General features: G+C 41.8%; 1 protein-coding gene across 1 annotated transcript in view; it reads right to left on the reverse strand.

The window, feature by feature from the left end:
• PKHD1 (PKHD1 ciliary IPT domain containing fibrocystin/polyductin) overlaps positions 1-14,402 on the reverse strand; it is a 236,715-nt gene that overhangs the window by 20,838 nt on the left and 201,475 nt on the right. Inside the window, exon 60 of the mRNA XM_042779098.1 lies at positions 5,271-6,252. Coding sequence (XP_042635032.1) covers positions 5,271-6,252 — 982 coding nt within the window. The remainder of the gene's footprint in view (positions 1-5,270; positions 6,253-14,402) is intronic.

Genomic DNA, 14,402 nt, shown 5'->3' on the forward strand with positions numbered 1-14,402 from the left:
TAGACTGCAAAGAAGATGTTGGCCACCTTAACCATCCCCAAACTATTAAATAAATAAACAAAATTCATAATATAATTATGTGAAAAAAAAATAATGAAAATAGTATTGAATGGAAATGTGAAATGTTCTCTTTCCAGTTCTGTTGCAAGGTTCTTCCAGCTAAGGAGGAACCTACTTCTATTTTTAAATGCAAATTTACCTCTTTATGCCTTGTGCTCTTTTGTTCCTTACTATGCTCTTTGTCCATTACTATCGAGAGATTCCTCACTGGTATTTAATCTTGAAACATATTTTCACAGATAGACTGATATCTTTCAGATTTGCTTTGCCAAGTTAAAAAAACTCTTTACTACATGATTTTATCATTCTATTTCTTACTTCTTAAAATAAACTCAGTTTCCATGATCATCTTAAATGTCCTTCCTTCTGCTTATTTGAACTGAATTTGTCCTTTATTGTACATCAGGTGTGAGTGGCACATTCTACATAAGAATATTCCCTCTACATTGCCTCTGTGAACATCTAACCTAAAGTTAAATAAGTTTAAATTAAAGGAGATTTTAAGCTTAGTTTAAGCTCCCAAGTATCATCACTTCCACACCTTCACTTGAGGAGTGCAGCAGATAAACCTTTGAAATTACCTCAAGTGCTACAATATCTGCAGCTCTTGACATGGAAATTTTTAGCATCCTGCCCTTGCTTACCCACTGGAGGAAAAACTTGCATACTTATGCAAGAGAAAAGTTTTCATGTCTTTTTTTTAATAAAACCCTGTGCAATTCCACACAGTAGCCTGCCTGAAACCTGCACAAAGTTTACCAAATCCAAACATTTTGGAGTTAGGAGGAGTTTAAATTAATCTAGTTTGAACTCCAGCCCTGCTGCCTGTGTATGTGCCATGTGACACAGAGAATTAGTTGTAATATCTCATTTAGTGCTCTGCATGGGAATTGCTGTTGGAATGAGCCATTCTTTGATAATTTGCTTCCCTTTTATTCCTTGCTGTGAGCCTCAAATTTCCTGCACAAGCAACATTTTTCACAGGCTACCTCAAACATAAATCTCAACAAAAAATATTTCAGTTTGTGCCAGGTTAAAGGTCAATGAAGAAGGAGCAAAGCACTCTGCTGTAGTGTGAGGACAGGGACTAAATGGCTTCTGGACTACTGTCCAGAATTATATTCCTGGTTTTTTATAAGGGCACCTGCACAAACACACACAATGCATCTATCAGCGTGCTTCTTGGTCTTTCATATTTCTATTGATATTAGGAGGATTCTGCAAAACAGGGATTTCTATCTGTAAATACATCACAGTATGTGTTATACACAGGCATTTCACAGGAAGATAAACTATGTGATAGACATCTCTGACTCTCCAGCTGTGCAAGACTATGGCAGTCACAGCAATCACCTCTGTCTTCTCTTGACAAATTAATGAGCCGTGCTTGAAATGACCCTAACAAAGGAGTTAAATTAAAATCATGTATAAAAGCACTTCAAATCATAACAGACAAGACATATTTTTTAAAGGCTTGGCAGTGTGATTTACAGACCTGCTGACTAAAACCTTAGCACAGCAAGGCTCCCCTTCAGCCCCACTGTCCTGGGCTGCAAATGAACATCCAGTCTGTGCTGATTAAAGATATTTTTGTAATTGTTGTGTTATAGATCTATAAAATCATTAAGGTTGGGAAATACCTCTAAGATTAATGAGTCCAGCCATTAACCCAGCACTGTGTTCACCTCCAAACCATGTCCCCAAATGTCCCATTCATTCACCTGCCTCTTAAACACTTCCAGGGATGGTGACTCCACCACTGCCCTGGGCAGCCTGTCCCAATGCCTGACCACTCTTTCAGTGAAAGATTTTTTTTCTCTAATATCTAACATCAACCTCCTCTGGTGCAACTTGAGGCTGTTTTCTCTTATCCTGTTGTTTGTTACCTGGGAGAAGAGACTGACCCTCCTTCAGAGTCATTGAGAATGATGGTGATGCATGAAAATTCACTGGTCTGAAAGCCCAAGGAGATGGGCCAGGCAGGAGGGTAGGTTCTGTGTGTTTCTGGTGGTCCAATTGGGTTTTGAAAAATACACTGGAATACTTTGTCTGACTTGTAATTCCAGCCCCATTATCTGTGCCTGTGCCAGCATGTGCTGCTCAAATGGAGACAGACAGTGGGGACAGGACATGTCCCAACAGGAAAACTCTGATTTCATTTCACAGGTTATCTGTGGCTTTATTGCATCAGAAATGTCAGCCATGAGTAATTCCAGAAAAGCTATGACTGATGGGGAGCAATAAATAACAGTGCAGAGGAGCTGAGCAGCTGAGGGTGGGTGAGTTCTGGGCCAGTCCAATGATCTGGTGATGTGAGTGTTCCCTTCAACAAAGATCCCAGCTCTTCCCATAACTGGGGCAGTGAATCCAAGGCTTTAGACTGGCACAGCCTCCATCCTAGGAGCACTCCTGATCCTTGCTGCTTGGAATCTTTTCACAGAAAGGAAGACAAAACGCAGCTGGAACAGCAGTGCCAGTGTGGAGATGTCATTTGTGCCTGAAAAAAGTCAGCTTTGAGAGTTCCTGGCTGGCACACAGAGGATGGTGCTTCCCTCCTTTAAATGGGCTCTTGGGATCATGTAAATCATGGAATGCTTTGGGTTGGAAGGGATTTTAAAGATCCAAATAGCCCCACTAACAAGAGTGATGTTGGTTCTGCTGATCCAAAATATAGAATATCTTCAGAATATGTCCCTGATTTGAGATTTGATCTTGCACTTAATAATTCCTCATTGGGCTTAATGCAACACCACAAAAAACCAACAAAACCCCAAAACCAAAAGCACAAAATCAAAGCAAAGCAAAACAAAACAAAAACAACCCAAAAGAAAATGAAAATAAAATCCTCCCCCACAGAAAAACCCCAAACAAACAAGAAAATCCACCTACAGTTGAAAACAGCAAACCAAAACCAAAACAACAAAACAAAACAAAGATTGCTACAGTCACAGACCACTGTCCTCCTTGTGGTTGCTTCTCCACCACACAGTGTCTACTAGAAAAGTCAAGCATGTGAAGTTTGTATCACTGGCAGACATCAGCATGGTCCATGGGTCAGCAGTAAATGGGAGAGGATGTGGTATTAATTACAGGGGCTAAGTCTTAGACAAATCCAATTTCTTTCTTGCATAGATGGAATATATGGAATATACTTATACTTGGATAAGGCTCAGTAGTGCTCAACATCAAAAAATAACATTATGCAATATCAAGAGAGTACACAATAAGGTTGCCAAACATCAAATCCCATGTCCCCTATTGAAAACAGATGGGATATTACCTTTTTCATATTACCCATATGCTTTTAATACAGTTTCAGGGTCTGATGCTGAAATGCACTGCTGTCTGCTCCCATCCCATCCCAGCCCTGCTCTTCACAACCTCTGCAGATAAGGGCTGACATCTGGGCTGTGCAAATAGTGGCTGTAAGAGGCTGAAAAGAGCAAGACAGGGACAGAGGAAGGAGAAAGAAAGGATTGTTTGTTGCTGTGGAGGAGGGAAAAAAAGATCTTCAAAAAGTGAGTCTTGGTACTGAGTATTAATAAAATTTAGTATGTACAAAAGTGACCAAGAACTCTGTAACTGGCAGAGCTCAAAAGGGAGCTCCAGTGGGAAATTATTGTAAAGCAAAGGAGTGTCCTGTGTTGTTCTGTCAAAATGAGATGTGGGTCTGTGGCTGTATTTGCATGGAGATACAAACACAAAGCCACTACTGATAAAATGCATGGAAGGTTTTGTGGACTGATAAATTACCAACAGAAAAGTCAAACAGGTGGGATGGAGGATCTGGACAACCAGAGAGAATTGGGTTCTGGAAAATCAGAACTCAAAAGGAATTAAAGAATGCAGTGAGCAAACACAGGACCAGGATCTATCCTGTTTCTGTGGAACAATGGGCTAATGGAATGATTGAATTGTGCCAGTAGAAAATGAGATTTAATACAACTTTTACATTTGGCACCATACCATACAATCATACAATACCAGGTTGGGAAGGACCTCCACAACCCTGTGGTCCAACCTTTCTTGGAAAAATCATGGTCTAGTCAAGGTGGTCCAGCACTCTGTCCAGCTGAATCTTAAAAATGTCCAAAACTGGGGAATCCACCAAAAGGAAACCTTGATTTTCAGTCATGCACACTTCCAAACAGATTCAGAAAACAGAAATACAGAAAGAGAGAAAGAAACACTCACCAGAACTCAAATCTTTTGATTTTTTTCCAAAGCAGAAAGTGAGGTGATTTGATTACTCTGAAGGTATCTGGAGGAGGAGGAGGAAGAGTCAATGCCCAAAAAGTTATTGATGAAAAAGTGGAGGAAAGAACCAGATGCTCTCATGGGAATCTGTAGGTGGAGGTTGACAAGAGGAAATGGGCAAGTATTTTTGACAGAAAGAACAGGACTAGGATCCAGCATCTAGGCACATGTTCAGGTAGTGTTGAAAGTGTCCAGCTCTTGTTTCATCACAACCAGATGGAAGTCTAGAATTTTAGGTAAAAAGAATCATCGACACTAAGGCATCAAAGTGAAGAGTAGTGGCTTGTATCATTCAAGATATTGAAGTAAAAGATTAAACAGATTTTTGTGGCCTTAAATTTTAAAAGTGTATGAATAAATGTTTGAATCTTCAAGATAGTTGAGGTAACAACTCACCTTCAATAATGCATCCCTGCTGCCACATCAATTTACAAACATTAACAGATTTAATAGTTTAGAATTTAAGAGCTGTGATAGCCTGAATTAACCCAATTCTTTATAGTTTCAAGTCAGACTTCCAGGAACACTGTTCCTCATTTAAGGCACCACTGACATCTCTGCATTCCAGAGATTCATGAGCTCCAATAGAGAAACATGGAAATTGATATTTGGGAGTCCAGCTAGTGCTTGGGTACAGCTCTGACATCTCAAAATCATGGAATGGTTTAGGTTGGAAGGGACCTTAAAGATGATCAGGTTCCACCCCTGCCATGGGCAGGGACACCTTCCACTATCCCAGGTTGCTCCAATCCCTGTCCAACCCTGCCTTGGACACTTCCAGAGATGGGGCAACCACAGATTCTCTGGGCAAGTCATGGAAATTTTAAAACATATTTCAGCATGATTAGTCATATTTCAGTCAATGGAGAACTTAATAAGTAAACCAAGAAGATAAATTGCCTCACTACACTTAATCAGTATTTGTTACTTACCTACTGTTACCTTCTGGGGACAGCAAAGCTGACTGAGTCACCATTAAGGTGTCAACTGGCAAACCAAGCCCACTCTGAAGGTCTCCAGTCTGATGAGTGTTGATAATTGTTGTGGCCAGACTCTTTAGGCTGTCACTTGTGAGCTCATTTCTTGGATGACCTGGCAGATCACCCAGCTCAATGATCAGCACTCTTGACGGACCGTCCCCATCAGGTGGATGCAGAGCCCGGGTGCTCCCTGGTGGTGTCCGCTCTCCCTGCGGGCTGTATCTGCTCTGAAAGGCTGTGCAAAATGCCATGTTAGGGCAGTGATATCTCTTTTTGCTGGCATTGGCTGAGATTACCTTCAAAGTGCTTTCACCTCCCAGCACATTATGGACAACTCTGACTTGGTCATGACCAACCTTCAAGAAATCAGCCAGTCGACGTACTATGGTTGCCTCATCCTCTTCCCCAACAGCCCCAGGTACAGTGAAAGCCACAAGAAGGGAAAGGCCAGCAACTACTTCCACAGGCTCCTGCTCATGGAGGAGAACAGAGAGGAGGTTGTCCTCAAAGCTGAAGTAATTGGCTCCTGCCCCTGCGTTCAGTGAAAAAGAAGACGGGGTCGGAGAGACGTAATTCCCTTGGACAAAAACACGAAGGCTGAGGGGTTCAGTGAAGAAAATGGCCAGAGGCAACCTGGTTGTGTTTTGGCCACTGAGGAGGTAGAGCCTGAAAGCCAGAGGTGCCAGGTCTGGGAAGCAAACCGTGGTGAGTTTGGTGGAGGGCAGAACAGAGAAGAAAGTGGAACGATGCTCTGCAGGGTAACACGAGGGATATGAGGTGTCATCACTGAAGGTGTCCATAAAGCTGCCAGTCATGGCAACCACTGGGAACAGTCTCTGGCTCTCCACACTGGAGTCCAGGTTTTCCAGGATGACAAGTGCATGATCTGTCTGTTTGCAGAAGTAGCCTTGTACTGAGGGTTTGAAGAGGCACTTACTGTCATCTCTGTAAATTCCTGGAAGAGAATAAAGGTAGATGTGGGAAAAAAATTGTTTCAGACATCATCTCAATTTTTTTTTAAATAGCTCCTTATTTTCCCATTCCAAACTTAAAGTCACTTTGTCAGTGCTAAAATTTTACATAGTTTTAAGAGAAACCTCGACACTGAGGCATATTAAATAGGTAGTGACCACATCTACCTCTAGATGTCCTGGAGTTGAAAACTGTTGAGCACTGAAAACAAATGACAGAGAAGCATAACATAGACCTACCTTGCTCTTTCTAGAAGTATCCATTGAAAGAGTATATATGCAAGACACACTTTTTTTCTGACCCAGCACTTTGTGACCATGTCCTTGTACCTTTACATTTTTCATAGTCCCAAGCCTGTAGCATGGTGATGAATCAGGACATGACTGCAAATCTTTGTAGGGATAATTTAACCCTACAAAATTCTGTCTCATCCCACTCACAGAGACTGCACTTCAAACAGAAAGCACTAGAAAGGACCAGAACATGATTAATCTACTCAAGTGATGAACCATCTCATAAAGTTTTAGAGCTGGAAGAAACCACGAGAATCAGATACTACAAATATAGGACTCTCTCATGGTGTTCCAAATGTCCAAACTTGCACTGCAGTCAGTTGAGATCTGGAATTTCAACCATTTCTTTACAGGCAGGGGTCTAGATTTGTTTGGGATGTCCTGAGGTACCTGAGACATGTTACACAGGGTCTATGGAAGACATATGCCCTGCAAGGACACCCCACAGCACTCGAAATTACACTAAATACACATTTGTGTAACTGAAACACACCCAATTCCCCAGACATCTACACAAAGCACTTTAAAACCAATGAAATTCACCCTAAAATACTTTTGTTCAGTCATCTGGATCACACTTTGCAATCCTATAATTTTATTGACCAGAGGTGGGATCCTGCCTCTTAAACACAAGTGCAGAGCCACACCTGGACTTCTTTTGTAGTGTAACACACAATGAATGAGAATGCAAAATCCACTTTAGGTAACTCTTTGTTCTTTCACAGAATGTAACAGGGGTGAATATCATTACACATGTCTCAGGATTTCCCACTAAATCCCCTCCCAAGTGCCTCTGCAGACAAGTCAAGAGGATCCTTTTATGGAAGGTTCTAGAGAGAAGAGATGTAATCCACACGGTCTTCCAAGTTGGAATCATAGGCTCACAAAATGGTTTGGGTTGAAAGATTGGACCTTAAATACAATCTAGTTCCAATCCTCCTGAAAAGGACCACCTTCCACTAGGCCAGGTTGCTCAGACCTGCCCATCCTACCTGTCCTTGAACACTTCCAGGGACAGGGAATCCACAGCTTCTCTGGGCAATCAATAACTCAACCTCCTTACAGTAAAGAATCTCTTTGCAATACCAAATTTAACCCTACCCCTGTTAGTCTGAAGCCATTCCCCCTTGTGCTGCCACTCCACACCTTTGTCAAAAGTCTTGAAAGGTGCTGCAAGTTTACAGTGTGCTCCATCTGACCAAATACAGGTCTCTGCTTTAAGATGAGAGAAATTGTGCGTCAGGCTGTAACGATGAGATCACCACTGATTATAAAGAGAGAATAAAAGTAAATGAATTCAGATACAGGCACCAAAACCATAAACATTTCTGCCTGGAGCATCTTAGAAAAAGATGCATGTTTGTGTTTTTCTTTCCTCTCTTCAAAATAAAATCAAAGGAGGAATTTGCTGCTGCAGCGAGCTAGACTTCTCCTTCCCTCACCCAGCTCCTTCCTCAGTCAGCTGTGCTCACAAACTGGTTGGGCAAAGCATGGCCAATGTCCAAACTAACTCTGTGCTCCTCATTCAGCACCTGGGAACACGTATTTAGTTCACATAAAAAAATAAGGGACAGCAGCATCCTTGGGAGCCACAAACTTCTGGATGGATAAGCAGATATTAGGGCACCAGGACATCCCTTATCAAGGACACATTATGTGAAAATTTCTGCTAGATAAAAGTAGCAGGCTCCTAAGAAAGAAATGAACTGTGAGGCTCTGTGCAGCCTGGTGTAGTGGAAGGTGTCCCTGCCCATGGGAGGAGTGTTGGAACTGGATGATCTTTAAGGTCCCTTCCAACCCAAGCCATTCTATGATTGCATGAAATAACTCTGGCTCTGCCTCTATGCCTCTAGTTACATCTCACCTATTATTTATTTCCAGGGGAATCATCATGTGGTGATGTGATCTGTGAACATTCCCCAGAATGAGCTCTCCCTCTGCACATCACCAAGGGAAGCAATGGAATTGCATAAATGTCGAGCTCTGCTCAGGGAGGATGTCCAAGTAAGATCTGTACAAAACCTCGCTTACAAATTTGCTTCCCTTTTCTTGCTTTTCCCTTTTTTTTTTTTTTTTGCTTCTCAGTGTAAGTATTTTGCTGTAGTATTTTGCTGTCAGTTTGTGCTGGAGGCAAAAAGAGAGTGAAGAACAACTCTGTTCAGAACAGAAGTGGAAATGCTGTGCTCAGAGACGCTGGAATTGTCCCGGAGCGCTGGGAGGACGCGGTGTGCCGCCAGCAGCCTGCCCACAAAGCCTGACACATCTCATCCACAGCTCTCCTGGAAACACCCCATCTCCCCCTGGTGACATTTCTCATGTCTACAAATGGGATTTGATGATATTTCACGATTTCTGCGAACTTTCCTCAGCCGTGCCTCGCAGAGGGGGCTGGCTTGGTGTCCTGCGCACACACACATCACTGCTTGTCTTCTTCCAAATGGCCTTATCTGCCAGTCACAATTTCTGCAGCCTGCAATTTCGATCACTTTTAAATGAAACCCATGCTGGCCTTAGTAATCATAATGTCATTTACAATTTACCACAAAACACGTTTATTCGGTTAGTAGCACATTGGAGAAAGAGAACTCCATATGAACTCGCCACTGAAGCCCTAATCTGATTATTTCCTCATGAAAATCCAAGCAGGGGTTCTTGTAAGAGGGGTCTGAGAGGAGAAGAAAAAAAGTGAGTCCTGGCCACAGCTGACTCTGATAATCAATGAGAACAGATAAGTGACACGGCGTGTCAGCTAATCTGCCCCAGGGCTTTCCTCTAAAAAAGGCCAGAGTGGACAGGACTTAATAAATACTGAGTGACCACTGAATATTGAGCTGACATGTGCTATTTACATTGGTGATGAACAATAGCAGTGATAAATTCCAGAAGGATCCCCCTGCAATGGGTGAAATTGGATTACACAGGTTCTATTTGTATGTGTTTGCACACACACACACATGAGTGTGAGAGGGAGAAAAAAAGAGGGAAAAGAGTCAACCACAGTCCTTAGAAATGTGTGGGAAAGATGGACAAGATATTCATATATTGTTGACCTTCACACTGGGATTTTGTGCACCCAGGGGTGAATTCACCTGTTTGTCCTGCTCCACACAGGAGGAGAGAGAAAAGATTCATGGAATATGTGTGTGTGTGTTCACCCTCTGCTGACAATTCCTCCACCTCTGTGAGCAGACTTTGCTTTCTGCAGGTTCCACCCATCATCAAGGTAAATTGTTTTATTTATTTATTTACATAAACACACCAGCACATACATCTAGATGAGATTTTAGCACTCAGGTTGCTTCTAGGGCTCCTCACAAATATTAACTTTGTGTCAATATTTGTCCTTCCTGTCATGAAATGAGGATTTTCCACCTCATTTCACATTTGAAAAGAGTAATGTGCCGAGGGGGCCCTCTTTCCTTAGGAAAAAAAAACCTCCACCACTACCAGCATCACCATCATATCCTTTATTTAGAAAAATGGAGAGAAGTAGAAGGAGAGAAGAGCATTTTTTAAAATAGATGTTTTGACTTAAAGGCACATGGAGTCCTTTACAAGTCTCCTGCCTTTTTCCCTTGTTCCCCAACGCCAAATAAATAAAATAAAATAAATTCTACATTTAAAATTGAATGAAATACATCAACATTAATGATTTTCCCCTTCAGGTTAACACCACCATTTGCTTCAATAATTTTTACCCATTTCGTGATAGATTTCACAATTCATGGTACAAGGAAAAATAGAGTCTCTTTTTGACAAAAACAAAAGGCAATGCCAGTTTTTTATCAAAATAAAATAAATCTCTCACAATTTTCTTTCCATCTGACTGGATTTGCCCATCAGTTATTTCTAATTTAACTACAATTATTGCTACAAAAATATAAAAGCAAGGAGGGGAGGAAGGGGGAGGGGAGAGATAAATGGGACACTGTTTAGAAATTGCAATTCATTGGCCTTGGGCTGGCCAGCACATATCTTTGCTGAGGGGGAAATATTCATCAGCATTAACTGTTCCTTTTGACCTGCTGACATTCAAATGGGAAATAAAAGGAAAAAAAAAAAAAAAAAGCCCAGGAACAGCACCTTGGAAATGCAGAAAAGGTAAAATATTCTGAGTTTGGTTGCAGAGGAAGGTACGGTGGTACAAATTGTTCTTGTGTGTTTGTGCACAAATGTGCTGGGTTTGGCTCATTCAGAGTTAATTTTATTCACATTTTGGGCTGTGTTTTGGATTTGTGCTGCAAAGGGTGTTTGTAGCACAGAGGTATTTTCATTTTTGCTGAGTGGGGCTTGCAGAGTCGAGGCCTTTTCTGCTCCTCATCCCAGCAGGGAATGGGCTGGGGGTGATGAGGATTTGGGAGGGGACACAGCCAGGACAGCTGACCCCAAGGGATATCCCAGACCATGTGGGGTCCTGGGGGAAGAAGAAGGAAGGGGAGGACATTTGGAGTGATGGCATTTGTATTCCCAAGGCACTGTTACCTGTGATGGAATCCCACTGGAGTGGCTGAACTCCTCGCTGCCCATGGGAAGTGGTGAATGAATTATTTGTTTGTTTTGCTTGCTCACACAACTTTTACTTCCCCTGTTTAAAGGTCTTTATCTCAACCCCCAAGTTTTGTTCCTTTTACCCTTCCAGCTCTCTCCCCCATCCCACCAGGGCTGAGGGAGTGAGGGGCTGTGTGAGGTTAAACCATGGGAACACACACACAAATATGTACTCATAGCAGGGACCATGTAAATAAAAATAGAGTGACTGCTTTAGGCTGTTAATTCTTTCTCTTAAAGAAAATTATTTTGGAAGGAAATTAGTCTCATAACATCACTCCGTGTGGGGCTTTTATGCTCTCCTGTTTATTGTTATTCTATAAAAAACTTTGACCCCCACCCCATCATCAGCCAATTTCAGAAATACTATGTTCCTTCAAGGTTTGTAAAATTAGGTGCCCAAGTAGAGAAAAGACAGTTTTTGGTGCTTCCTTTGAAGGAAAGTCAGCAGTAAAACTCTCTTCTTACACATCCTGAGATCTGCATTCACCCTTCCCTTTCACATGCAAATCCAAAGTGAAACAGGTATAGTACATGGAATATTTGCTCTTGCAATCATTGTGTGCATGCTTTGATATGGCCACACACATTGCAACTATTTATTCTCTGTAAAATCAAGTGTCATCTGCCTCTTTCATACAGTTGTACATTTTTATGTTTGCATCAACCCTCCAGAGCTCCCCATGCCTGAGAGGAAAGGCACAAGTTACAGATGACAATATATCTGCCCCAGCCATGAACAAAAAATTACAATTTTCCAGTTCCCAGAGACAATAATAATAACTCATTCTTGACCTCAAAGCATCAGTGCACAAGTAAAGCCTTAAGAAGAGAGACCAGCAACTCTCTGAGGTCAGAATGCTCTCCAACAGGGATCAAAAAGAGTATGGGAACAAAGCACTCATATAGCAATGTTCACCCAAAATGTTCCTCAAGATTCCAGTGATTTACAGCTCAGGAACCTCTTGAGTCAGAGAGATCACTGTTGGTCACAAAACCTGTCTCACAAACCCATTAAAAGTTGGGGAGGGGAGTAATAACCCAGCCAGGAAAAAAAAAAATCTTGAGCCTTCTCAAATGAGTAAATCTGGAAGGGCCCTTCAGTGAGGTTGTCCTGACCAGGTTGGATAAAGGGATTTCCCTTTTAATTCCACAAATCTCAATTGCAAGATGCCACACCTGGAAAAACCTGTGTCCAGAAGACTCAGCTGGAACTGAGCTGCTAGAGCATTTTATCCATTAAAACTTATAAAACAGCCAGTGCCAAGTCAGGTTCTAGTCCCTGAGGCCAGCTGGCATGGCACTTCCATAGCATTAAAGTCACAGACCCACAGAAGACAGTGATCACCTCCAAATGCATTGTTGAACTGGCTCCTGACTCGTGCTAGTTTTTGGAAAGCACCCAGGAGTTCATGTGGACACTGCTGTGTTGGCTGGGACAGAAGTGGGCTTGGAGCTGTGCTCTGGATGCATTAGGAAGCTCCAGAGTCCATTCCCTGGTGCTCAGTGACTGGGCACAGCCCCATTCCTGCTGCTGTCAGCACTGGCCCAGAGCAGCTTGGCCATAATTTTACTAGACTTAATCAGAAACACACAATTGGGAAGGATTTTTGTCTGCATTATCATTCATGGTTTGGGGATTTGGTGATTTTGGTGATCCAGACAACACAAAGGTCCCCATAATGCTTATTTCAGGAACAAATCTAATGTAGTGACAAAAGTGTTACTGGATATTTTATTGCGCATGGAGACAAAAATGGTTCAACACCCCAAGCTTTTAGATGATCTCAGGAAGAAGGAAACCTCTTGAAGTCATGAACCACCATCCAAAAAGCCAACTCTGTGTGAGATGGGTCCTATCTCCCAGGAAAGACAAATAAAAATGTAAAGAGAAACATCTTTTCATCCTGATTATTTCACCTTAAAAAACACACTGTTCTGAAAGTATCAGTTTTTTTCTCGTGTGGCTACCAAAGTTTTTCCCATTTCCTTTGCCTTGAAGATAACCCTGATTTCCTTTAGGTGTTTTTAAGAGGATTTTTCTCTTCTCCTGACCAGCAACCTCATGACTGAAGCTTTAGTCACACCAATACCTGTGGCTCAACACGAAGGTGAGGGGCAGCAAACAGCAGAGTTTTTGCCAATGCTGTTCCAGTCACCATCTCTCTGGCCTAGGAATGATAAAATTACCACCTGAAATAAGAACAGCAATTTTGTCAGAAATGATGTGGCTGTGCCATGCACTGCTCTGAGCTGTGGATATAATGAGTTCTGAATGGGAAGTCCTGGACACAATAAATCTGTGCCATATGTGACCATTTCCTGTGTCAGTTCCTTTCTCATAACCAGTGGAGGCTACGCCCTCCCCCTCACTTTCCCTTCCATGACCCCACACCAGGGCTCTGAAATCTTTCAGGGTTGCTTTTGGGCCCCAGGCCTTTCCACAGCAGTTGCATAAATAAATGAGTTTGACAGCAAACATCATAATGGTTACGGTAATTTGTGCTGCACACAAGTGCTTGTGCTCCTCACTGGAGAAATGGGGGAGGAAAGAGCTCGTTCTGTTAGCACAAACAAAACTATGTTCCCTGACAAGTGCTGAAAGAATTAGTCAAATAAACTTGAACTCTATTCAGACCATGGATGTTATGGACAGGGAGGTTCTCAGCTTCGCTTTCCCTCCTTGGCCTGCAGTCACTGCGAAGACAAATCATCCTTTTCTTCTCCAAAAATAAAGTTAGGGCATAAAATGAACTGCCTCAAAATAAAATTTTCAGGGAACTCCACTTTGCTGCTATTATTATTATCATTTCTTCCCAATGAGAACAGTTCTTTGGTCCTGGGAACTGACTCACAAAGAGACTGAGTGATTTTCCATTAGAAGCAGGCTAGAAGGAAAATGCCAAATACCTGCAGCTTCTGGAAATATTTGGGTTAGAAATAGGCTTTAAAATGACAGTAATTTCTGTAAGAAATAGGTTGAGAGGGCAGAACAGAAGCTTTCATTTATCCTATTTTCTCCCTTTTTCATTGACAAATACATAACACATTTTGACTACCAAACTTTTACTAAGTTTTTAACTTTCCTTGAGAAATTATAATATTTTTGGTCTGTGTACCTTTTTTTTTTTCTGTAAAACTATATTATTAAAACTCCTTATTTTTTTTCCCCCAGCAATGTAATTCTAAAACTATATTTCATATATCCCATTTTCAGCCCAGAAAGGCTGCAGACATTTCAGTTAGTATAGTAAAAGACATAATTATTTTATGGAAGGTTTATAACAACTGT

Source organism: Catharus ustulatus, chromosome 3 (genome assembly GCF_009819885.2).
Source record: "Catharus ustulatus isolate bCatUst1 chromosome 3, bCatUst1.pri.v2, whole genome shotgun sequence".
Lineage (NCBI taxonomy): Eukaryota > Metazoa > Chordata > Aves > Passeriformes > Turdidae > Catharus > Catharus ustulatus.